This window comes from Aphidius gifuensis, linkage group LG2 (genome assembly GCF_014905175.1).
Source record: "Aphidius gifuensis isolate YNYX2018 linkage group LG2, ASM1490517v1, whole genome shotgun sequence".
NCBI classification, from domain to species: domain Eukaryota; kingdom Metazoa; phylum Arthropoda; class Insecta; order Hymenoptera; family Braconidae; genus Aphidius; species Aphidius gifuensis.
Window position 1 is genome coordinate 17493796 of NC_057789.1, and position 27605 is coordinate 17521400.

Consider the following 27605-nt stretch of genomic DNA (forward strand, 5'->3'; position numbering starts at 1 on the left):
AAAAAGAATCACGAAAAAAAAAATAATATTGTCTTGTAATTCTCAAATCTAATTATTTTTGTAACTAACATAACCTCTATGACTTCTTGACACTTTTTTGTGGTGAATGTGATTAATAAATTACTAAATAGATAAATGTATGTCTATCAACGTATAATCATAAAAACTACAATTATATTTTATTACTCTCCCGATTATAATTGCTATGATTATTAATTATTAATAATATTTATTATTGTTATGAAACTACCATTATTAATATTATGAAATAATAACCAAATTATTTTTTTTTATTGTTGAAGATTAATAAATTTTATTTTTAATTACAATAAAAATTGTTGTATTTCTAATAATTTTTATTAATAATTTAATCAATTTTGTTTGGCGCACAATAACAATTTTAATGCAGCCAACGAATTTTGTTGTGCCAGCACCGTCAAATTTGTTGTGCTGTGTTTGACAAAATTTATTTGTTGGTAAAACAGTTTTTATTAAATTCTCATTTGGCCACCTTTTTATTGTGCTAGCACAACAATTTTTATTGGAAACTTCTCTCTGTGTAGTTAGAAAAGTTTCTAGAGAATTTTGCTCAATTTACTATCAGTTTGTACATCTTTACAATACGGATTCTTTAAGCCATCAATTTTCTACCTCGGATTCTGAAAGATATTCAATTATTAGAATCGAATTTTTTTATCATTACCAGTCATTCTCTTTCTTTTATTCGTCGTGCTGTCCCTAACGGTACGACCCAACCCGTTTTGCGGGTTGGAATTAGGTTATTTTGGGGTTTTTATAAGGTTTCTTCGAGGTTGGATAACTATTACCTGATGGTTGCAATGTGCGCAAACACAACTGTCTCTGACCGCGTTATATAATGGTTATTCTGAGAATATGTGAACCGAAGACCAGTTTGCTGTAACCGTTATTTAGCCGTTCAATAACGTTGGTTGGATTTCGGTTACTTTAATACAAGTTAGTTTGAGATTTGAAGTTCGGCTTCCACTTTTATAATTATATTTCAGTGGTTTAAACAAGGTTTATCAATTGTCAACTAACGGTTAGTTCTAATTTGGTTATTTTTAGGTTTAAGAAGGGTTTGTTTTCGTTTTTTTCTGCGCACATTCCAACCTCGAGACGACCGTTGAATAGCGGTTTATAAGGGGTTGGACCGTACCGTTAGGGGTCTTATGTTTCTTGGCTATGGTAGTATATGTGTGTCTATCCAGATAGACTACATACACACATACTACTAAGAACCTACCAGTATAGTAAATGAGTTTGCAACATACGGGCACTAATAAGATTTTCTATAACGATAGGCAAATGCGCACCCTCTTATGGGACCTAGGTGAATTCAGTCCCGTGGTACCCCATGGTTACCCCCTGGGCCATTGTTTTCCGACCGTTTATATACATTAGAATGTGTACCTGGTCACATCTGGTGGAACTGAATTCACCGTTTCCCCTCTTAGCCCAAACTTCGTCTACCGATGCGATTTACTTTCAACCTTGATGTAGCTTACCATTTAATTTTTTTTGGCTACATTAATTCCTTATACTGATAGAAAAAAATATACGTTTTACTATGCTAATATAGTACTGGTGGATGTTTTCGGATTTTTGATATCATATAATATTTTTTTTTTTAAGTGTAGCTCCATCTTTTCCTTAGCTATTGCTTATTCTTAGTCATTTATTTATTTAAAATTTAGTTAAAATTTCAATTTTTTTTTATAAATTATCACTTTTCAATAATAAATGATAATAACAGATTCCCAATGGCGGACAAATTTTAACAAAATTCAACGAAGTTTAGCAAATTTTATTAAACTTCAGTTAAATAATTATTTCCACCAGAGAACTTCCATAAAATAAAACAAACTGTGATTAATTTATTTTTGTATACCTCAAAGCAAGCAATCCTGCATGGAATTCAGCAGCATAGAGACATTCACGTGTACAAATATCGAGTAATTTACCATCACGTGCAAGATACTTGTTGTTGCAAGTATGAAGGGCATAATGACCACCAGATTTACCATGGACAATTGTATCATCAGAATTTGCTGATGGACGAAATTCAAGAGTGAAAAGAGTATCCTCACCCCAGGGCACTGGTGCATCAACATGAATCTCATCTTGTTGTGCGCTCAAATGAGCAAAACGTTTTCGACCAGCTGATCGAAAATTTATTTGGGGCCTCGCTGCAAGATGAACAAGCCAATATTCGGCATCCCCAGGTGCCTTGGCAGTACACTTTAATTCCTCTTGGCTTGATCCTAAGAAATATCCACGTTGAACATTCTTTAACGCCCATCTGCCACTTCCTAGAGTTTAAATAAAGAAATAAATAAGAAGAGGGGATAAGGGGCCATGTTTTATATATTCCCATAACGGCTGCTTACTATTACTTTAACTTACTTCCAAAGAATTGAAGTAGCAAGTTGCAACATATCGTACTATATAATATTGATCCAACCCGGGAAAAAAAATTGTACGTGGAATTGTATATAATAACATATGATTGCAAATTATTGTATGCTATTATATATAATAGTATGTTATTTTATACAATCACATGTGGAAAACAGGAACTGATAACGGCCGTACACGGTCTAATAACGATTTTTTATTGAGACTGGACACCTCTTTTTAGGAGACCGTGGACGGTCTGCTAAAAATAATTCCTATAGCCTCAAAAAACAAATATTAGACCGTATACAGCCTAAAACGACCGTAGAGTCATAAACACTAATGCCATCTGTCATAATTTTAATTAAAAACATGTATAATGTTTTTAATACAATCAACATTCATAACCCTAAGCTGTCAAAAATTGTTGTATTTTTTTAAATAAATTACTAGATGTCCATACACTGGAAAAAAAAACTTCTGACAGATAGAAGTTTTCTTCTTGCGAAAAAATGTATTTGGATTGAGAAAAAATTGATTTGGATTAAGACAAAGACTACTTAATCGAAATCATAAAAAATTTCTTAAATCATGAAAAAAACGTTTTAGTTTAAGACAAACTGTTCATGTTTTTAGAAGCATACTTCTTGGATTATGAACAAATGTGTCTTGGTTCAAAACATTATTGTTTTAACTCATGAATAAGTTTTCTTGATGGCTTTTAAATTAAAAAAAAATATTTTTTAATTACGGACCTGATGTATTTTTTTATTTCCTACAGTTTGGTTTATTTATTTATTTTTTTTCTACTCAACGTGGGACTCTAACCTATGACCGAAAATTCCTAACTATTCCAAACCTGTGCTTTAACTCGCTTGTCACTAAGATATTTTCAGTTACAACTTACAAGTTATGACATTAACAAATATCAATAAAACTACCGCCATTTTTTTTTTTTTTTTTTTCGACAAACTTGAACAAAACAATCAATTGAGGGTCCGAATGCAATAACCGGCCACACGCTCGAAACCCAAGAAACACGACGTTGCTTTGGGAGAAAAATCAAATATGAAAAATTAAAAAACAAAAAATACACTCATTCAAAGAATTAAAAAATACGTATTTTCCTTCAAGTAAATTTTTCTTTATAATTAGTTAACTCGTTAAAAATTCAAAACCAAAAATTTTTTTTTTGGAAAAAATACTTTTTTTTAAATCTATAACTTGTGATAATTCTTTTAAAAATGAATAAATCAAGTTGAAAATTTGACTGTAACTTTATGATAATCTAGCGATGCCATCAGCATTCTATTGTTTCGTCAAAACGTTTTATATTTTACAAATAATTATTGACATAACCTAAATAACATTTTACCATTATTATTACTTATACTACTGCATTAGGTAGAAATAAACAAAAAAAACATAACAAAACTGATGAAAAAAAAAAAATACATCAAGTTCGTGATAAAATTTTTTTTTTTTTTTTAATTTAAACGCCATCAAGAAAATTTATTCATGAATTGAAACAGTAATGTCGTGAACCAAGACACATTTATTCATAATCCAAGAAGGATACTTCTAAAAACATGAACAGTTTGTCTTGAACCAAGACGTTTTTTTCATGTTTCAAGAAATTTTTTATGATTTGTATTAAGAAGTCTTTGTCTTAATCCAAATACATTTTTTTGCAAGAAGAAAACTTCTATTATTAAGAATTTTTATATTGAACTAAAAGAGACAATGCCCAAAAACTGATAGTATATAAAAAAAAACTGAGAATTTTTTGGTTAAATAATAATTATTAGAGCCAGAATTATAATTATTTCAAATTTTATAAATGAAATAATAATTCTTTTTTGTTTTTCTCAAAGATTGAACTAATATATTGAGTCAGAATCTACAGAATTAAACTAGATTATTTCAACGTTTTATATATCTGCACAATCCACACAATTGAAATCGATATTATTGATATTATTTTATTTGTTTTTCAGGTTTAAAAGTTTTTTATTCGTTTATCACGAGGTATGAGTATTTTTTCATAATGATTACAATAATATTTTTCCATAACTAGATTTTCTTAAACAATTGCTCTATATACTTGCCGTCAGATGCAAGCTGAATTTGAAAAGCACATCCAAGATCAGATGGTTCTTCGGCTACGCAAGTGACATTACCAAATTGATCAACCGCTATATAACGGTCAAGATGAGAACGAAGGAAAACTTGATGTTCACTACCTTCAAGTATCCATAATTGTTTCTTTTTCAGACTTGTACCATTTGCATTTACTTTGAATCCAAATGTCTCTGCAGTTAAATATTTGAACTTGCCATTTATAAGACCAACCTAAATTGAAGGCAATACATATTATTTGTTGGAAAATCGAAATTTAACTTACTTTGCTTTGTTTATGACGCTGAAGCTGGCCGCCACTCTGGCCGCCAAACGCCGGATAGTCAGGGACGCATAGGGGCCCCGTGCTTACATTAACGAAAATTGCTTCGTTCTTATGTTTCATTACTTAATCTATTATCTAAATCATGAACAAAGTAGATAGAACCTAGTAATAAATTATTTACCTTCAGCATGGCGTTTTAGGGGGTAAAAAAGGGGTGAAAACGCGTATACCAGTGGATTAATTTTTTAACTACTTTCAAACGAAAATTGGACTAAGCCGTTATTTTGTGAATTAGTATTAAAACAATACAAAGCTAAAAAAAAAATATCAACCCCCAACATAGCGTTTTAGGGGGGGCCATGGGGGACGGAAACTTTAATTATTTTTTTTACTAACTTTAAAATAAATATTGGGGCATGAAAATATTATCTCAATTGAAAGTCAACTAATTAAAAGCTGAAAAAAAAATCACGACCCTTAACACAGCGTTTTAGGGGGTGAAAAGGGGTAAAAACGCGGATTTCAGATAATTTAATTTTTTTTTCTATTTTGAAATCAAAACTGGGGCCTAAAAATATTATGTAAATTAAAAGTCGACTAATTAAAAGCTGAAAAAAAAAAAATCAACCTCCAACATAGCGTTTAGGGGGGGGGGTAAGGGGGACGAAAACTTTAATTGTTTGTTTTACTAACTTTAAAATGAAAATTGGGGCATGAAAATATTATCTTAATTAAAAGCCAACTAATTAAAAGTTAAAAAAAAAATATCAACCCCCAACATAACGTTTTTAGGGGAGGCCAGGGGGGACGGAAACTTTAATTATTTTTTTTGCTTACTTTAAAATGAAAATTAGGGCAAAGAATTATTATTAAAATTAATATGGGACTAATAAAAAGCTGAAAAAAAAATTTCGAACTTTAACAGAGCGTTTTAGGGGGTAAAATGGGGTAAAAACGCAGATTTTAGACAATTTATTTTTTTTTTCTATTTTAAAATGAAAATTAGACCAAGCTGGTTTAATTTAAATTGATATGGAGACAATAGAAAGCTAGGAAAAAAAATTCGACCCTTAACATAGCGTTTCAGGGGGTTGAAGCTCAAACACTACCCCCCACCCCCGTAGAACAATACATCGAGAGTTGATATTTTTTTTTCAGCTTGTTACCAGTTTAATATTAGGTTATATAATAATTTTTTGTCCCAATTTTCATTTCGAAGTTGGTAAAAAAAATAATTAAAGTTTCCGTCCTCTCTGGCCCCCCTAAAACGCTATGTTGGGAGTTGATTTTGATTTTTAAATTTTAACGGAGGCTAGGAGCCATAGGCTCAGCCGCAGTCTTGAATTCATCAGTGAAAAAAAAAAAACGCTCATAACTTACGAACTAAGTAACCGAGAGACTTCGTGCTAAGCTCAAAAGAAGCGCATTAAAAAACTCTAGTGCCTGCGTAATAGGTTTTTTGCTCTATTGATAATAGTTTTTAATCAAAAAACTAAAATGTAAATTTTGAAGAATTTTTTTTTCTTACTTAAAAATTTGTGGTGTCTAAACTATCCATCAGAGAGTATTTATCACCGAAGGTTTTTTGTTCGTAAATCTTTTCTGTTTTATATTTCATTATTCTTAAATTATTATTTATGTAACTTAAAATAGTTCATACGTTTTTATGTGAAAATTTTACAAGTTATAAAAACGGCGCAATAAATAACTCGACGCAAAATCATAGTAGAGACTTCGTATTAGGCTCAATTTATGTATCTCAAAAAACTGTATCGCCCGCTTTGCAAAATTCCTTTCCATTTATAATAGTTTTTTGAGAAAAAAAAAAAAAACTATAAAATTGAAAAAAAAAATTCCGATATTTAATTTTTTTTCTCGAAAACCGTTATTGAGAGAAAAAAAACCCCTGATGCCGTCACTAGATTTTTTTGAGGTGCATAATTTAAGCCTAATACGAACTCCCTATCTTGATTATAACAAAAGTTATGGCTCGCCGAAAAAAAACTGAAAAACGGCGCAATAAATAACTCAACGCGAAATCAAAAGAGAGACTTCGTAGAAATCTTATATTATGCGTCTCAAAAAACTCTATCACCCGCATGATGGGTTTTTTCCCCCTTTCTATAATAGTTTTTGAGAAAAAAAAAAAAAAAACTTCAAAATTTGACAAAAAATTCGGATATTTAATTTTATTGCTCGAAAACTGTTATTGAGAGAAAAAAAAACCCCTAATGCCGTCACTAGATTTTTTTAAGGCGCATAATTTGAGCCTAATACGAACTCCCTATCTTGATCGTAACAAAAGTTATGACTCGCCGAAAAAAAAAATCAAAAAAACGGACCAAAAAATGTCATCATAGAGTTGAAATAAAATGTTTATAAGGCTCCAAAAAAAAAGCCTTGATTCGAGTAATGTTATTGTTGATAAACCATTAAATTATATTTCAGCAATAATTTGAAATAATCATGGCCCTAGCCGGAGTATTGAAAATTTTTAATTTTCAACGGGTAACGCGGGCCACACGCCCCAACAAACGTTACCAGGTCTTTTTAATTAGTTGACTTTTAATTTACATAATATTTTCATGCCCTAATTTTCATTTCAAAGTTAGTAAAAAAAGTAATTAATGTTTCCGTCCCCCCTGGCCCCCCCTAAAACGCTATGTTGAGGGTTGATATTTTTTTTTTAGGTTTTAATTAGTTGATTTTTATTTAGATAATACTAAACAGGCCTAATTTTGTTAAATAAAAAAAAAAAAAAAAAAAATTAAGCGCGGGGCACCTGATACACCATATGTTTTCAGGTCCAATTTACGTTTAGCGGCCAGACAAACTTGAACAAAACAATCAATTGAAGGTCCGAATGCAATAACCGGCCACACGCTCGAAACCCAAGAAACATGACGTTGCTTTGGGAAAAAAATCAAATATGGAAAATTAAAAAACAAAAAATACACTCATTCAAAGAATTAAAAAATACGTATTTTCCTTTAAGTAAATTTCTCTTTATAATTAGTTAACTCGTTAAAAATTCAAGACCAAAAATTTTTTTTTTGAAAAAAATACTTTTTTTTAAATCTACACACAGAGAAGGATATGTTAACAGTTAACATATCCTGTTTAATGTTAACATATGCCATGTTAAAATGGGTGGTGGCTGATAAGTTTACATCAAAGATATATATATTAACATTAAACATACGTATCTTAATAGTTAATATGCGTATGTTAACTATTAAGATATCTGTAATTGACACAATTTGAAGGTTAGGCTGATAGTTGAAGACATTTACGTTTGTAAATATGAAAATTGAATGTAAAATTAAGAATGAATTTACAAAAAAACTAAATTTAAATAAATTTATGACAATTCGAGTACATATTATATTATATTACAATTAGAATAGTATCACAATATAATGTCAAAAAAAAAGATGACAAGAAGTAGACTGGCGCATCAAAATATTTGGCCGCGTAAAGATACGTATATTAACTATAAACATACGTATGTTAACAGTTAAGATATCTATGTTTATTGTTAATATATATATCTTAACATTAAACTTTTGTATGTTTAATGTAAACATATTGGTATGTTAACTGTTAACTTATCCTTCTCTGAGTGTATAACTTGTGATAATTCTTTTAAAAATGAATAAATCAAGTTGAAAATTTGACTGTAGCGTTATGATAATCTAGCGATGCCATCAGCATTCTATTGTTTCGTCAAAACGTTTTATATTTTACAAATAATTATTGACATAACCTAAATAACATTTTACCATTATTATTACTTATACTACTGCATTAGGTAGAAATAAACAAAAAAAACATAACAAAACTGATGGAAAAAAAAAAAATACATCAAGTTCGTGATAAAATTTTTTTTTTTTAAGCTTTTGATTAGTTGATTTCTAATTTAGATAATACTAAACAGGCCTAATTTTGTTGAATAAAAAAAAAAAAAAAAAAATTAAGCGCGGGGCACCTGATACACCATATGTTTTCAGGTCCAATTTACGTCTAGCGGCCAGCTTCAGCGTCATCTTTGTTTGTCATTGAGAATTAATATTCTTTTTTTGTATTTCTAAATATTTACCGTCCAGCCAGTTTTGTCAACACTAATCTCATTTCCACCTTCCATTCCGTTATTCTGCATTGTCAACTCGATACTTGTTACTGTTCTTGAATCTGAAAAAATATTGGACCGTTTAAATTTGTCTGCATACATTATTGTTTTTAGCGCAATGAACCAGGTTAGGGACAAAGTTCCCAAAAATCTGAATGGAACGCCTGAACCAAGATGACTAGAGACAAGGCAAGGCAACTCTGTAGATTGCAAATGGGTTAAAATGTGTCTTCCAAACCAAGCTTCCATATATAATAGGCCGTTTTTATCAATGTCGTCAAACTACGTACAAAGATTACAAGGATTACAAGAACCATTTCAATTACTACGTCATTGACAAATAATATATATATATTATTTACGGGGCTGAAGTTGGCGGCCTAATCAGGGACGAATAGGGTGCCGGGGCCCCGCTCATGAAAATTTCAGAAAAAGCAAGTAAAATTAATAAAATTTTGTTAGTAAATACTTTAAAGCATAGAAAAAAATGCTTATTAATTTTTTAACACTAAATAACACTTGGGGGTGGAAAATCCACTGAACAAACATTTTTCCCGGTTATTATTTGTTAATTAAATAACTACTTATAGCTACCTCTTCTTTTCCATTGCAATTGGAAAACAGTTATAAAATACGAGTTTAATAGTTTTTTGAAGCTTCCCCGGCTGGTACTAAGGAAATTGTTGAAAATGTTGGATTCCAAAAGCCTGGTGGGGTTTAATGGCGTGGGTTGTATTTCGAACAGTGACCTACATACTACTACATTTGATGTAATAACTTTTGTTTATAACAATACAAATAAATTCGACAACTAGATATAATAGTGTGTGATAGTGTGAGTGAGCTTCCGAAGTTTTCCATGCGACCTCGCTGTGATTCGAAACATCATTACATGATGTGCTCATCACGAGCTTCTGCGTTATTTTTTGCGATACTGCTGCGAGATCGCATATCGCGCACCAACACCGCTGCTATATCATTCCGAGGTTAAATTTCTACCTGGGTATCCATACTTTTTTATTACAATAACTCTAACAAATAAATACAAAAAATTATTTTGTACTTTATTAATTAATATATCAAATATTTATTTAGGAATAATTATTATATGGCGCAATTATTTTTTTTTCCAATTATTAATCTTTTTTTAAATCTATAATTTCGTTTTTGTTTTTTGTGACTGAATGTAAAATATGAGGATTAAAAGACTGTCCATTGCATCGATCGTCCGGTGGCGAGCGAGCTGAAGCATGCATTTCGAGTAGTAATCCGATGTCTGTGGGTTCGATCCTTTCTAGTTGCACACACAGAGAAGGATATGTTAACAGTTAACATATCCTGTTTAATGTTAACATATGCCATGTTAAAATGGGTGGTGGCTGATAAGTTTACATCAAAGATATATATATTAACATTAAACATACGTATCTTAATAGTTAATATGCGTATGTTAACTATTAAGATATCTGTAATTGACACAATTTGAAGGTTAGGCTGATAGTTGAAGACATTTACGTATGTAAATATGAAAATTGAATGTAAAATTAAGAATGAATTTACAAAAAAACTAAATTTAAATAAATTTATGACAACACGAGTACATATTATATTATATTACAATTAGAATAGTATCACAATATAATGTCAAAAAAAAAAGATGACAAGAAGTAGACTGGCGGATCAAAATATTTGGCCGCGTAAAGATACGTATGTTAACTATAAACATACGTATGTTAACAGTTAAGATATCTATGTTTATTGTTAATATATATATCTTAACATCAAACTTTTGTATGTTTAATGAAAACATATTGGTATGTTAACTGTTAACTTATCCTTCTCTGAGTGCATGCACTATAATATCTAATCATATTCTTTGTCTTTCTGTAAATTTTTCTCTATTTCTAACTGTATCTCAGTAATAATAAGCAATTAATTAAATCCATAAAAAAAGAAAAAAAAATAGTTCGGTAAATAATTTTTTTTATCAATTTTTGATAATGTTTCTTGATCAATTTTGGATAAAAAATCTTGATCAAGTCTTGATTCATTTTTGCGTTACGTTTTAATCAATTGTTGATCAAGTTGTCTGATCAAAACTTGATCTGAATTCAAGTTGCCTGATCAAGTTTTGATCATATCCTGAACTTGACGGTGTATAGAACTTGATAATTTTTTACACGCACGCTTACGTGAAAAAGTACTCTTTTCTTCAATGTGAGAAAAAAACGTTAAGTCAAAAAATATTCAAATAATGATATATTTTTTCCTTATTTCATGACAGACTTTTTAAAGTTTTTCGGGATTTTTTGATCTTGACATGTTAGTTAGTCTATGCCCATGTTGAAAATTTTCAGTCCTACTCAGTTTTTTGCGTTCTGCTCAGTACTGAAATAAAGACAATTATTCTGCACCAACTTTGATTGTCTTTTTTTCAAAGACAATCGTCCTATATCATCATCGAATAAAGCCAAATGGTTTTAACGTAATTTTTTTTTTAGTTCTTGTAAGTCTTTTTTTTAAAAACGATTGTCCTCTGCGTCTTGATTGGAGAAAGATTGTCTTTTTGAGTCTTTTTTCAAATTTAATTTTGATAAAAAAAAAAAACAGAAAAAAATTGAAAAATGAATGCGAAATAAAAACTTAAAATTATTTTGCTGACAAAAATATCACTGAAAAAAAAAAGTTCTACCAGATAGAACTTTTGTTCTAGGAAATTTTTAGTTTTGAAAGAAGAAAAAAAGTTCTTGTTATGAATAGAAAACTTCTCGTTGAAAGACAAAAAAATTCTTGAAACATGACAGATTTAGATTTGAAATGAACCTAAAATAGATTTGAAAAAAAAAAATTATCCTTGTAATGATAATAAAACTTCTTGAAATAAATGCTAAAAAGGTATTGAATTGAGACGCATACTTCTTAAAAAAAATCTTTTTGTTCTCACTTCATGAACAACAGTTCTAAATTTCAGAACAAGGCTTCTTGGAAATAATCTAAAATGGCCTTAAATTTAGACGCATACTTCTTGAAAAAAATCTTTTTGTTCTCATTTCAAGAACAACAGTTCTAAATTTTAGAACAAGGCTTCTTGGAAATAATCAAGTTGTGTCTTGAATTGAGAACAAAAAAATTTCTATCAAGTCAAAATTAGATTCAATTCAAGAAGTAAATTACTACTGATTTAAATAAATAAAAAAATTAGTTATTTAACATTACTTTTGTTAATTACCAGAAGTACAGTGCAACTTTACATTGTAAACCATATTTTTTTCGAAAATTCTACTTTCAATAAGTTTTGTTATCAAATATAGAATTTTTTTTTTACAGTGATCAATTAGGCAGTAATAACCAGTCATTAATTCATATAAAGTTATTGGCGAATGTTGCTAAGGAAAGGATAAAACCAAATAAAATAATTTGTAGTCTAGATTAAGTCCTCAGCATTTTCTTAGATATTAAATTAAAATTATTGTGTCAAATGGCTGTGGAATTTATTCAGATTACAAATTATTCAGATGAAAATTATGAGTATAGTTTAAATATTCTAATAGTTGTTGCAAGTAAATTATTTTAAGTTTTTTACGGGACTAAGTTTTTATTTTCCTTTTTTTTCAAAAAAAATAGAAAGACGTAACCCGAAAATAGATTAAAAAAGATAATAATTGTCTTGCAATAAAGACAGAAATGACAATTGTCTTTTTACAAAAAGAATCATAGGGACTCACAAGAACTGACAAGAACTAAGAAAAAATGACGCAAAGACAATCGGACATTTTTTAGTACTAACTCCTTCAAAAACAAGACAATTTGAGACGACGCAATATGATTAGTTTTATTTTAGGATTGAGCAGAACGCAAAAGACTCACCAGGACTAAAAAATTTCGACATGAGCGCTTGCAGGACAAAGAAAATAGCAGAACTGAAAATTTTTAACACAGCAGTCCAATTCACAGGGCATTACAATTTAGGGCTTTTTTTCACCACTCACAGCGCTTGTGAAGCTTTTGTATTAGAGTGGGTATAAGCAGAGTGAAGCCATAGATGATTTTTATCTCGGAAGTGACGGAACCCTCTTATACCCACTCCATACGGTGAGCTCGGAAGTGACGGAAACCTCTTATACTCGCTCCATACGGCGAGCACAAAATGTCGGACTAATGGGACCTCGGTGGCTTCACTCTGCTTATACCCACTCTATTTTGTATGTAAAATCTATATAAAAAAAATTTTTACAAGCGCCATCAGCGGCAAAAAAAAGCCCTAAATTGTAAAAAATTTGCCCCGTGAATTGGACTGCAGGTGGAGATGATGGCACACCTATATTTAATTCACTAATTCTAATGCATACGACGAACTACAGTTCAAGGGATTTTTTTTTCTCTATTACGACTTCGCGCCTCTCAATACGCCTATTTTTATTACAAGGATGCAGAGTGAATATAGACCTTAAGGCCCTCGTGAGTTTTTTTTCCTCTTTCAACAAATGTCAGGTTTTTTCGTAACCAGCTCACTGACTATAATGCCGATTCTTCTTATGGCAAGAAATGAGCAGCACCGAAGAGGAAAAACTGTTGTCAGATTACCCCACGCACGTTCTTTGCGTCACGAATTTTGATGTTTTAGAGTTTACTATTTTTCAAACCATACAGAGGAAAATATATGAGTTTATATCGAAAATTTTTCTTCTTGCAAGCACAACAAATTGATCATGAACAGTCATCATGGTTAAACACAAAAGTGAGATAACGCTTATACCTTGTTTTTTAAAGTTGTTAACGTTAACTTTATCATTAATTTAAAAAAAAAAATTGACTTAATCAAATAAATTAACAATATTGATAGCCATTTCTCGACAATCCGGAAAATCTTAAATACATAGGTTTCGGCTGGAATCTCCATGCCCAACGAACCTTTTGAGCCTAGTCCAAGCCTCTAGCCTGAACATTTTACGAGTCCTGATCAATAAACTATTTTTTTTATTGGTAATTTCAAATACTGGTAATTGTTATAATAAACAAACGATAATGGATTATATGAGAAAAGTCAAAATTGACACGAGCCAAAACCAATGAATTGGTGGAACTTAAATAAGATCGAGGGGTTGATGTTCGGCGACCCCACCCAAACGAAATAAGAAGACAAGTTCGACTGGACGTCGAATGAGGGGTGAGAAGAATGAACGAGGACGTATGTACCCTCTCAAAAATACATATTTTTAAATGTATAAACCCTACGTATTCATCATTAAAAAAATAACACAAGTATTGAAAAAAATTGCAATTGATTTATTTAAGCAAGTTCTAATTATCGAAAGCACTTATTAAGAAGCAAGACGAAAACCTACACTACCAAAAAGGTAAAAAATTGTTTTTTTTTGCTATAAATAACTAGTACTTTGAACTTACCCTGAAGAAATAAAAACAAAAATTGTTGGTGACAATAATGAAGAATAAATAAAATAAAAATAAAAATAAAAAAACTGTCACTGATACTAACAGTAAGAAAATATGAATAATTTATTCTAATAAAGTTAGGAAAAAAACAACACCAAAAACAGTAGTAGACACGAAAAAAAAAAAGCAACTTAATAACATAAGTAGTTCTAGCACTGAAATTAGTATTTTAAAATTATTTTTGTTGAAAATAAATATAGAAACGCTTTATTTGAAGTGTTTTTAAAATAAGTTTATAGTGAGTTTCTTTGTGATTAATATTGCTATGGTAATGAATATTTCGTTTGCGAGTGGCCAAGTATCGACGAGAACTACCGTAAGCGAGCGATTGAGGCACCCGGCGAGGCTAGCGATTTTACACTGTTGCCTCTGCCGGTTGAAGGAATATGACGGGCGAGGGACATAGTGTTTAACAAGTCTACGTGAAAGCGCAGATGCGATACGCAGGGTTGCAAGCAAGCAGGCTAGAGAAGTGTGAAGAAACTGCTCATCAAAGGATAAGTGAAAGAGAAAGACAACCGTAGAAAAAGTAGAACAAATCAAGATGGTTCAAAATAAAAGAAGGCCTTGATTGATAAATGTTTAAAAAAATAAAAAGTTGATAAAATATATTTCAGGGATTAATAATATTAGGTTATTATTCAATAATTATTTCAAAAAACTATTGTTTTATCAAAAAAAAAAAAATAAAAAATTCATCTTTTTGAGGTTGGCAATGGCTCTCGGACCAATGTATTAACCATAGACTTTATCCCCTCTCCTATACCCCAAAATTTGGCCGAGGTAATTCCTTAATCCGCGCTATAGAAATCTCATGCAAGTTCTTGCACGAAAAAATGGAACATGTCCTATTGGCTGCGATAGTCTTGCAAGACTTTTTAAGGTTGATTTCCACCAAAATTCTAGTAATTATCTAGTGATGAAAGATCTTGCTGCAAGATTTTGCAAGCATTTCTATAGCGTGGAGACACCGCTTAACAAAAGCAAGTGGCATGTATGCAATATGGCTAATTTTGTTGTTTACAATCTGCAGTAACTTTTAAGTTTATTTTATTCCTATATTTTTTCGTCTTCTGCGCCGCTTCCGGGCTTCCGAGTGATTTTTGGAACGTACCCTTGATTCCTCGACTTCTGTGCAACTGCGCGGTCACAATGCGTAAAAAAAAATGCCCAAAGAACGCTGCCAATTTATAAAAAATTTTAACGTAATGTTTGGAAATAGTTCACTATGCGCCACCAGATGCCACGGTGAATAATTCAGTTTCCCATATAATATGCCTACATTATGTAGACTACATACAAAATGTACAGTCGTCCTACTGAATGACCAGCACCTGTATTCACAGGGCAAATTTTATAAAATTTAGGGTTTTTTTGCCACTGTTGACACTTGTCAATTTTTTTTTTATAGATTTTACATAGAAAAGCTTCACAATCGCCGCCAGTGGAGAACAAAAAGCCCTAAATTGTAATGCCCTGTGAAATGTGAATACCCGTGCAGTGTTGCCAGACTCAGTAGCCATCTTCCCACTAAAAATTCCTCGAAAAACCACTAGACTGAGCCACTTACCCACTAAACTTTTAAAAACTTGAAGAATTAATTTCAAAAATAAAGAGAGAACTACAAATGATTATTGAACTCGAAAAATTATTAATAGTTGTTTCTATAATTACAATTAATAATTATTATTGACAACTGTCAGATTAATCTATATATTAAACGGAAGTAAGATTGAATATTGTGTATATATATAAAATATACACACACGAAGGTAAATAAGATTTATTTGAAAGTGTAAACAAAGGTTAATCTCAAAATCATGGCCAAATCAAACCATGATATTGAGTGTGATATCAACTCTGAAAATTGTGATGTTGATGATGACTAAGAAGGTCCAGACGAAGATATAATAAAAACTTAAAATTTTTACTCCTGAAAAGGAAAAAAAAAGGAAATCAATTCGAAAGATGAATTGTAATTTTTTTTTTAATTTTATTATTATTTTACAGATTAACTGTCAGCACATTTTATATGTATTTTTTTTTAATGATTTGATAATAAAATATTAATATTCGTTTTATATATCTATATATGTTTAAATATTGTTGGTAATAATATTTTTATTTTTTAAATAAATAAAGTCTTGACCTTCTTTCTTATAAATGAAATATTAATATTCATTTTATAAATATGTATATATATCGTTAAATAATATCAAAAATAATATTTTTATGTATTAAATAAAATATTGACCTTTCTCTTTCTACTGCTCAGCAGTCCAATTCACAGGGCAAATTTTTTACAATTTAGGGCTTTTTTTTGCCGGTGATGGCGCTTGTCAAATTTTTTTTTATATAGATTTCACATACAAAAGCTCTACAAGCGCCGCCAGTAGAGGAAAAAGCCCTAAATTGTAATGCCCTGTGAATTGGACTGCTGGCACAATCTTCAACAACCATTAATATTTTCCTTGAAACTCAGAAGCAACTGGTCTGAACCAATCAGAAATTCAGCATCAAGCAACTTGGAAATCTAACCAGTTAAATCTACCTATTCAGTGGGAAAACCACTAATCTAGCAACACTATGAACGACTTTCATCAAGTTCTCTCCTCTTGAACTTAAGGCTTTCCCTTCCATATGCGCTAATAAATGTGTGAGTACCAAAATAAAATAAATGCGCATGATTTGATAGCGCTTATAGAAGGGGAAGTCTTAGGCTTGGAAGGAGAGAACTCGATGGAAGTATAGTATATTGTACTTTGGGTCAGTATTCTGTACACTACATAAACTTTGTTCACTCTCCCAAGTGCCACTACACGGTTATTATTATAGATAAACTGAATACCGCAAAGATACTCTTTGTTCAGATTTAGTGCACACAAAATAGCCTAGAAATACATTCGTAATAGAAATTGTTTTGGTTGGGTTAAATAACCCGGTAACATAATTCCCGGGTATCCGATGCATTTGAGCAGGTTTAGATTTTCAGTCTCTCATATAACTGCCATTTTACAGAACACACAACCCGTCCTAACTTTTGTAGTTGATCCTCGTATTCATGACTTCATGATGCCGCACTCCGATTCACAGGGTAAGGAGATCGAAGGGTTTCCACATGATGATACTGAGAAGCATGAAAATATAATACTGTATCTATTAGTGATGTTGAAATGACAGTCATTTTTTTTTTTTTTTTTGCCATGTCAAAAAAATAACGGACTTTCGTGGTGAAAATTATCTGTTAGATTTTCAAAATTTATTTAGAATAGATAGATTTAAAGTCTGATCAAGTCTTCAAGATTATTTTCATCGGAAAAATTCATAGGAAATTAATGTTTAAAAACTTTAAAAAATAATGTAATCCTGAGAAAATTTCCTATAAGAAACTAACAAAAAAATGGGGTGTCTCGGATATCGTAATATCCCCTTTTAAAAGTATATTGAAATTGAAAAAAAAAATCTATACATTTTTTTATATTTTATCATTTTTCGATTCATTTTTATTCATACCTGTTGAAGATCGACTGATTTTTCAAATTGTAAAATATACGGATAAAATTTTTTTTTCAATCATTGGTACTTTTTTGTTACTCACTCACTTATATGAACAGTTTATACTTAAAACAATTGAATCCTTAACGAACAAACATTGAATCGCGAAAGAAGTTACGGTAAAGGGGTGCATTCCTTTAATAAAAAATTTTTTTTCGTTTTGCAATTTCGCCCTGTAATACCGGCCAAAATTTTATAGAAAAAAGCTGTTTCGTGTAGTGGCAGTACTGGCACATGACATTATTTTTTTTGGCTTCCAATTATTAGATGGATAACTGTTCAATGTTTATATCAAACTGAAATAAATAGAAAATTGACTTGTTGTGATTGTTTGTTATTGTCACATAGCTCATACCACACATTATCGTAAACTGTAAAGCCTGGAATATTGCATAGAGAAATTTATCACTTTTGTCGTTTTTTCTGTTTCTAGTTTTTAGTCGGTATTACAGGGCGAAATTGCAAAACGAAAAAAAATTTTTTATTAAAGGAATGCACCCAAGAAGTTTTCGCGTGCGTACAATAACACACACTGCTTTATTTTTATTGACAATTGATCGAGTTAGTTAATAAACAACTTCTTCTTCTAATATTATGTGCACGTTTTTTATTATTAATTAATTCCAATGCAATGTCCAAAAAAAAAAAATTCTGTATTGTAGAAATTACTGGATAGTATCACATTTCGATGTGTTGCATATTTTTTATACTTAAGTCGGACTTGTAATTTTTTATAAATGTCATAATCTCAGTTCCTACACGGAGAAAAATAAGTTGTAAATTTTACATTTTTTTTTTTGTAAGATTTACATTTTAAAATATAAAATTTAAAAAGCATTTTTTTATTTAAGTTTTATATTTTTATTGGGTAAAACTTAACAATAAAAATCGTTAGAAATTTGTTTTTTTATTTCACTTAACAACACACACCAACAATTTAAATATTTTTTTGGTAAAATCTGCAGCTTTAAATTGTAATTCAGAAAAAAAATATGAAACACAAAATTTGAGTAATAATTACAATTTTTTAATGTTTTGTAAAATTTTATGATCTGTAACATTTATTGAATAGTTTCTTGACATTCACAAAAAAAATACCATAACTACAAATTTCAAAACAACTTTTTTCAAAAACTACGTGTAGAAAAATTCTAAAAATTTAGCTGCAATTGTATTTAAGTACCCGCGAGAGCATCCAGCTCTTTTTTTTTAAAATTCGAAAATTTTTTTGGTCGTAGTTTAAAAAAAAAATTAATAATGTACACAAGTTACCCTGTTTTACCGGTAAAGCCCATATGTTTTATATAGAAAAAAATAAATATAGTATTTTTTTTCATAGAAAAGTATAAAAACTTTACCGGTAAAACAGGACAACTAGTGTTGGCCCCCAAATTACCACAATAGGTTTTATTTTATCGCGCATGCGTTGTTCAGCAATTGTGTTTTCTGTCTCTTTTTGTCGTGTCAAGATGGCCGAGTGGTTGACACATAGCTGCACCAAATTGTTTACAGAAAATAAAAATTTATTGATAATAAAAGTGTCATTAAAGTATATAATTATCGAAATATTACCCTGACACAACAATTAAATCAATCTCAAGTGTCATTATCATTGTGTCACTGTATTTAGTGTCAACATGTTGTTCTAATTATCAATACATCAACAACTGCATGTACAACATGAAAATGTCTTCAATTTTCAATTTTTTCAAAATTTCAAAAGAAAATTTGAAGACACTTTTTTTTGAAAAAGTTGATATACCTAAGGTACTTGGCCTACCAAACTCTCGTGATCGTTTCATCAAATTGATTAACGAGGGGAAATGAGTGGAAAAATTTCCCCTCTTCGTTGATTCCGGAAGAATTTCTCTACGGTAAATTTTTTTTCACACGTTTCTCCGCGTATTTTTATTGCGGAGAAATATTTTCAAACGTTTCTCCACCCAAGTTGATTTGGAGAAATTCGTGAAAAATTTCTCCGCGTAAAAGACAGGCGGAGATAATTTCTGCGCGGTAAAACTATTTTTTTCACATGTTTTTTTCTTTCTCTACTTATTTTTCCGCATGGGTCAATTTGGGAGAAATTGCGGAGGAATTTAGGAGAAATCGCGGAGAAATATTTTTACCAGGGATCGAAAAAGTTGTAAAAAAATTGAACAAATGGTGGAGAAAGGGTGGAGAGATTTGTTCGCGATTTCTCCAACCGTGTGAAAAAATAATTTTACTGCTGAGATATTTTTTCTAAAATCAACGACGAGGAGAAATTTTTTCGTCGTTTATCTGAATCAACTTGGGTAAGGGAACGTTAGGAATTTTTTCACACGGAGAAACACGTAAAATAATTTTACCACGGAGAAATTCTCCCGAAATCAACGACGAGGAGAAACTCATTTCCACTCATTTCTCCGCATGGGTCAATTTGGGAGGAATTCGGAGTAATCACGGAGAAATTCGGAACAATATTTTCACCAGGGTGTCTATCGGCAACGATCTACATGAAATTTACTAGAGAGTTCTGATGTCGAACGATCTAGAAATATATATAAAGATATAAACAACAAAAATCTTCAACGATGTAATGAATTAAAAATTAAAAAAAATTCGTTTAATATAAAGTTAACATTGAAATTCACATATATTTTTTATATTATATTTTATTAATTAAGAAAAGGTTTTTTCGAAACTTATAGTAATAATAAGTATATTCTTATTGTCCCATAATAACAATCCTGTCTTTATTTTCATAGTTGTTTGTTCGACAGTTAGTAGTATTTGATGTCGTAACGTACGAAGAAAAAAGTTCAAACGCTCAATCTGATGATCATCAATCATCGGTTAGATTACAAGAAACTATTGAAGATAGAGACCGACTTTTCGACTTCGAGTATGTAACGGCAAATTTAGGTTAATCATATTTATTTTTTTTTTAATAAAATTAAAAAACTATACTGATATATAATTTTTTATGTTGATATATTAGATGATTCACTTGGAAAACAATATTTTTGTATAAAAAATATTTTAAAGAAGATTCGTTCTCAGAGTAAAACACCATCTCGTGTAGTTCCTAATTTAATGCGTTATTTGAGAAGGAGGTGTTTTATTAAGACCGACGTAATATTGTCGTTTTGTTTGTCAAATTTTTTTTGTCAATATTTGTTAAATTTTGTCAATTTTAATAAATTTTTTCTTTTGATAAATTTTGGAAACATTTGACAAAATTTGTCAAAATTTGTCTAATGTTGAAAAATTTTGTCAAATTTTTTCTGTCAAACTTTGGCAATATTTGTCAAATTTTGTCAATTATAATAATTTTTTTTTTTGATAAATTTTGAAAACATTGGACAAAATTTGTCTAATTTTGTCTAATTTTAGCAATATTTGTCAAATTTTGTCTATTATAATAATTTATTTTTTTTTTGATAAATTTTGAATACATTCGACAAAATTTGTCAAAATTAGACAAATTTTCCCAAACTTTGCCAAATTTTTTTGAAACCGTTAATTTAGAAGAAACTATATGAATTTGATAATATTTTAAAATTTATCTATAAACCGGAAGTTATCGTCGAATTGTTACTATCTTTGCTACTGATAATCGCATGCAGGCATGAAATGTTCTGTTAGTATATAAAGAAAATCATATATCCATCACTCATATGGTAATATTGATAGACAACATAACTATAGGTTTTTTTTTTTTTTTCAATTCAAATAATTTTAGCAAAATTTGGCAAATTTTGACAAAATTGCCCTAAATTTGACAAAATTTGTCAAATAATTTTGTCAAGTTTCGGCAAGGAGTCCCAATTTTGAGAAATTTTGACAAAATTTGACAAAATTTCTCATAATTATATGACAAATTTTGTCAAAATTATTTTCACCAGGGCATACTCAAAAACTTATGTATTAAGGCACTTCCATAGCTAGATTTTGGGGGCGTGTCCTAAATGAAATCCTATGCTCTTTACCTTGTAGGTTCTGTCATACTAACCCCGAAAAATCAAAAGTTTGAAGTTTTCGTGATTGTTTTTTTTGCGTAAACCATTTATGTTTTTCATTATTTATCAATTCTATGCAATATATTTCAATAAAAATCAATTATATATAATTAAAAAAAATTATCTTATGATATTTATTCATTTCAATATTGCACACAAACATTTTTTTTTGTTAGTATGCATCATTGATTTGCACTGATATTAAGTTTTCTAGTTATATCCAATTGATATTAATATTCATTATTAATCTTAATTTTATATAGTTAATAAAAAGATTTTCAATAATATTTTTATAAACTCTTGCATTTATGATGAGTTATTAAAAATCTCCATTATCTTGTAATTGAGTTTCTTCTGTGTAAGTTTAAATTTTCCCGCTATTTCAGAATTGCCCAGTTATCATGGCTTCTCATTAGAAAATCAGTAAAATCCATGTATTTGATAGATAGTTTTATTTATTACTCAAAAAGCAGTCTTAAAACCCCATGTGAACCGAACATTAAAAAATTCCTTATTATTTTTACTATGATTGATTAGTTCTTGAAAAAAAAGTGATTGTTAGAAATGTAATTTAGTTATGCTCAAAGAAATTTCAAACATAGCCTCCCATAAGAGCCCATGTATAACCCCTCTAAAAGTAGTCAACTTTTAAAAATTATTTAAAAAAAAGAACGGTTTATAACAACAAAACTGATTTTACAAAACGATGCATTAATATTCCAACTATCTACTGTATAAATTTTAAAAAAACGTTGGAACGTAGCTATAAATGTACCTTAATAAAAAAAAAAAAAAAAAAAAAAGAACAACTAGATCGTTATTATGAGACGATAAGAATATGCTTTTTATTACCACTAGTCAACCTCTCTGCCTCTTCAACCTTTGAAAAAAAAAACAAGGAGAAAAAACAGGAGTGCGTGAACCTAGCTTGTAAAAGGCTTTAATAAAAGCTTAAAATAAAGCGTAAGTTGCCCTTCAATTTGTACCACCAAACTCGAAATTTGTACCTCAAAAATAACAACAAAAAAAAAATATTTACTCCAAAATGTTTCTATACTGCCTCCAAAAATAAATATTTTTGAATAATTTTTTTTTATTATAAATTTGATGGTTTAAATAAAAGCACGACTTACTCTTTATTTTGGAAACAAAACATTGAAATATGTTGATTATTAAAGCAGATATGCAATTGTTTGTAAGTTGACCAATTTTATCTATTTAGATTTTAATTTATTTAGCCTTTTACTCTTTAATTATTCAAACATTTATACACAAGTTTATTTTTCAATGTTTTAAACCAACAATTTATTTTATAAGACAGAATATTACTATGATGCAGGTTATTTAAATACAATACAAAATACATAGATTATTATTTTGTGAGGTGGCAAAGCCACGTCACCAATACAATTTTGATAAGTATTTTCGGTCGCACCATTTAGCTTGGTCATGGAGGTGTATAAGGAGGGTAATCTCCTATGTTAAAGCATAGGCTGTTGGTGAAGCTCACGGAATGGAGCAAGTCAGTACCTTTTTTTGGCGATGGTGGCGCTTTTACTACAACAGTTCTATGGTCACATGGTATTTTTGTTTACATTTTTGGCAATCTCATAATACATGACAATGTGACACATCAAAGTATATGATCATTAAAAAATTAAAATTACCGGTGTTTACATTCAATTTTTTTTTATTTAGTTCGAATGAATCATTATGGTCTACAGTCTGAGTTGACGCATGTATCATATGTAATGATGATTTAGTTGGTACATGAACATTACATTGCATTGGTACATATAATTCGTACTCATCTGGTACATGAACATCAGAGTCATTTTGTTCATGAACATTACATTGCATTGGTACTTATCTTTTGACTTGTCACATTATCATGAAAAAATATAAACAAAAATAACATGTGACCATAGAACTGTTGTAGCAAAAGCGTCATCACCGGCAGAAAAACGTACTGACTTGCTCCATTCTGTGAGCTTCAGTAAATTTCGAGAGATTACCCTCCTTATTCACCTCCATGAGCTTGGTGGCCGGACTCGAAGAGTCGAAGTGTCGTTGGTGTCGTTTTTTCTCTCCGTCGTCTCTACGACACACATACACACATTCTTACACCCAAACTCTCTTCGTCTAGTGTCACGGACACTCAGGCATACATATTATATACATATATTTTAATTATTTGCTGTCTGATATTATTACACGCTACATGTTAATTAACATTTTGGAATAAATGATTTTTTTTTTGTTGTTATTTTTGAGGTACAGATTAGTACGAATTATTCTGCGTTTGTAGCAATTTTTTTTCCCCCTAGGCTGAGTCATCTATAAAAAAAGTCGATTCTGAACCTTTTTTCCACCCGTTAATTTTTAGGTACAAAATAAAACAATTGCGGTTCAAAATAGTACAAAATAAACGCTTCTTTAATTGTTGCTATGTGCTGATTAATCATTTCGGTCCATTGCGCATCCCTACTCATAAATCCCATACATTGACAAAGTGACAGCATTATTTCAATATAATATAATATAATTACTCCAAATTACTCCGAAATGTTTATTTATGATAAAAAAAGTTCTTGAACATAAATTTATTGTTTGATAATTTAATCTTTAAAAACCAAGAGTATGATAGAGTGCATGGAGGGAAAATTTGGAGTAGGGATGCGCAATGGACCAAAATTATTAGTCAGCACATAGCAACAATTGACAAGTTATAATATTTTTTAATAATAAATTGAAGAACTCCCAATGGGTTTTTTTGCATATTATAATTCTCCAAAGAGTTACTATCGATTGCAAAAAAAAAAACCTAAATAAGTTGAAATTCAAAAAGTTCAGGCTGCCTGCGCCCCTAAATCTTAATTAATTAATATTAATTAAACTATTAACTCGCAAAGAAAATTAACTTCACTCCAATATTCTCCAAAAAACTCCAATAAAATAAGTATAACAGCAACATTAATTCCATCAAACTTAAGCTAATTAGGTGGGAACCAATGACATGACGTCACAAAAATGTCAAACTCTCTCTCATGACGTCACTTTCGGAATACCATTTCAGGAAACTTGCTTCAATCCTTAACTAAAATTGAATAGGGTAACCTGATTTAACCCTGTTCAGGATAACATCAGGTATACCTTAACGAAAAACTAATAGGGTTTGCCTGATCCATACCTGACCAGAATATTATCAGTAGGGTTACCATATCTCGAAAAAGCCAAATCAGGACATTTGCCTCCCACTCCAAAATTTTACCCCCTCCACCTATAAATTTATGTTTTAAGTAGATAATTATAACAATTCATTTATTTTGATTATATGTTATTTATTCATTTGTTTTCTTTTAATTATTCAATAATTATTCATCAAAATTACACAAACGATAGAAAAATTTTTTACAGTAGTTAATTTCTTTGTCTAAATTAATTCATCAAAAATTAATTGGTAAGCGAAATCCTTTCGTTAGGCTTTTTTGTTATAGCTTTTAAGTTGTTAAATTAATAGATATTTAAACAAACTGAAAGCTATGAGAAAAATGGCTAAGGAAGGAAGTTGCTTACCAATTAATTTTTGAAGAATTAATTTGGCTAAAGAAAATAATTAGCGAGCTACATCCTTTTCTTAGCAACTTGACAATATATCTTTTTATTTATTCAAACAAATTGAAAGCTATAGGAAAAATGGCTAAGAAATAGATGTTGCTTACCAATTAATTGTCAATAGCCTTTTATCTATTTAAACAACCCTGGTGGAAAAAATCTCTCCGGATTTCGACGTAATTGAGACTTCCAGAGATATTTACAGAGTAATCTCCAGACTATTTTCATAATATCTCCGGATTTTTTCCGGAATTTTCGCTTAAAAAAAACCAACAAAAAAAATAGAAAAATCAATAAAAGAACTAGAAATAAGAGTTTACATACGAAATATAAAAACTGAATTTTCTTCCAAGAAAATCCGGAGAAAATCCGAATAAATTCCGGATTAATATCTCCGGTAGTCTCAATTGTGAATTGCGTAGAAAATTCGGAGAAATCCGGAAAAAATCCGGATAAATTATTTCTACCAGGGAAATTGAAAGCTATAGAAAAAATGCTTACCAATTAATTTTTGAAGAATCAATTTAGCTAAAAAAATTAACTGGCAAGCCACATCCTTTCTTTAGCCATTTGTTAATAGCTTTTTATTTATCTAAACAAATTATAAGCTGTAGGAAAAATGGCTAAGGGAAGGATGTGGGTTACTTATTCATTTTTAAAAAATTAATTTAGCTAAAGACATTAAGTGGCAAGCCACAAAATTTACAAAAATAAAAGAAGGGTTGCCTACGCTATAGAAATTTTGCATCGGGCCCTCTATACTCGATAGGACGAGGTACATATTCTGCACGCCATTTTAATTTCAATAATTAGAGGTATTCAAGAGTCTATCATAGTTAGCGTAAATGATAAATTCTATACTATATTTATTAAAAAAAAAAATTTATAAAAAAAAAAATTTTTAAAATTGTGAACAAGTCTCAAAAATCAGGACATTTGACAAATCAGGACCGTATCAGGACAAGCCAATCAAAATCAGGACATGTCCTGCTAAATCAGGACGCATGGTAACCCTAATTATCAGGATAAATGATCGAAAAAAAGTATTTATTTTTTTAAGTTATCTTGTTCAGGATAACATCAGGTATATCTTAACAAAAAACTAATAGGGTTTACCAGATCCAATCCTGACCAGAATATCATCAGGATAAATTATTTCAAAAAAGTTTTATTTTTGTCATGGTTGATTTCAAGCGGCATACATGCTTCTCGATTTCCTCAGCTTTACACGAGCCTTATTTCAAGCCTTGTGTCAAGCTAGTGCTCGTCGGTTCAAGATTAAAGAAACTTAACAAATAAAATTTTTACTACTCTAAAATAATTGTCATGTAAGATGCTAGAATTTTACTTACTGTACTGTGCGATTAAATTACAGTCCAGTAGATGGAATTTTTTCAAGTTCTGCACATTAAAACCCTAGCATCTTACTTGAAAATTACAGGACAGTACATGATATAAAATGAATTTAATAATAATAATAATAATAATAATAATATTCAACCCACAGTTATGGTTACGGTTACTGGGAAATTTTTCACGGTCTGATATTTTCGAATATTCACATATCATGAGTGTTTCTCGGTCAGCAAACTTACCGGTATATCAAACGATTCCATGTTTACAACTCCATCTTTTTTTCTCTGAATAGTTTTGCATAATTTTTTCGTGATAATTGAAACAAAAATATTTCGAAGATGCAAAAACAAAAAAAAAATCGAAAATCTCAGTTGTTTTTCAAAAGATTCAGACTCTAGAATTTTCGCTCACAGAACTGACATCCAACCGTAATCGAAATAATTTTTTTTAAAAACACTTTATTATTATAATAAGAAAGTATAACGTATTGCTGTTGATGACGATGGAACGAGTTTCCTCCGGTGTAGAAAGCGCATCTGCCGCATTTCGTCGTTCAAGCCTACAATTTAGTAAAATTGAGGCTAACATGAACCGTAAAAAAAAGAAAATAGGCAAGTTGATAATAACAATTCCAACGAGTCATCGGGCGGACTTAATGAATTTCTAAGTGATCAAA

General features: G+C 30.0%; 1 protein-coding gene across 4 annotated transcripts in view; it reads right to left on the bottom strand.

Annotated features, from left to right (window-relative positions):
* The window catches only part of LOC122849220 (protein singed), a 47234-nt gene extending 19953 nt beyond the window's left edge, over positions 1–27281 (bottom strand). Inside the window, exons 1-4 of one of the 4 annotated variants that reach the window (XM_044147883.1) lie at positions 27169–27281; positions 8919–9010; positions 4524–4767; positions 1910–2330 (exon numbers count right to left, since the gene is read on the bottom strand). In XM_044147883.1, coding sequence (XP_044003818.1) covers positions 1910–2330; positions 4524–4767; positions 8919–8978 — 725 coding nt within the window. In that variant the 5' untranslated portion in view covers positions 8979–9010; positions 27169–27281. Of the gene's footprint in view, positions 1–1909; positions 2331–4523; positions 4768–8918; positions 9011–13859; positions 13879–14354; positions 14791–27168 lie in introns of those variants that run through there. The other 3 variants (XM_044147885.1, XM_044147882.1, XM_044147884.1) reach the window with 3 other exon arrangements.
* Between the last annotated feature and the right edge of the window lie 324 nt (positions 27282–27605).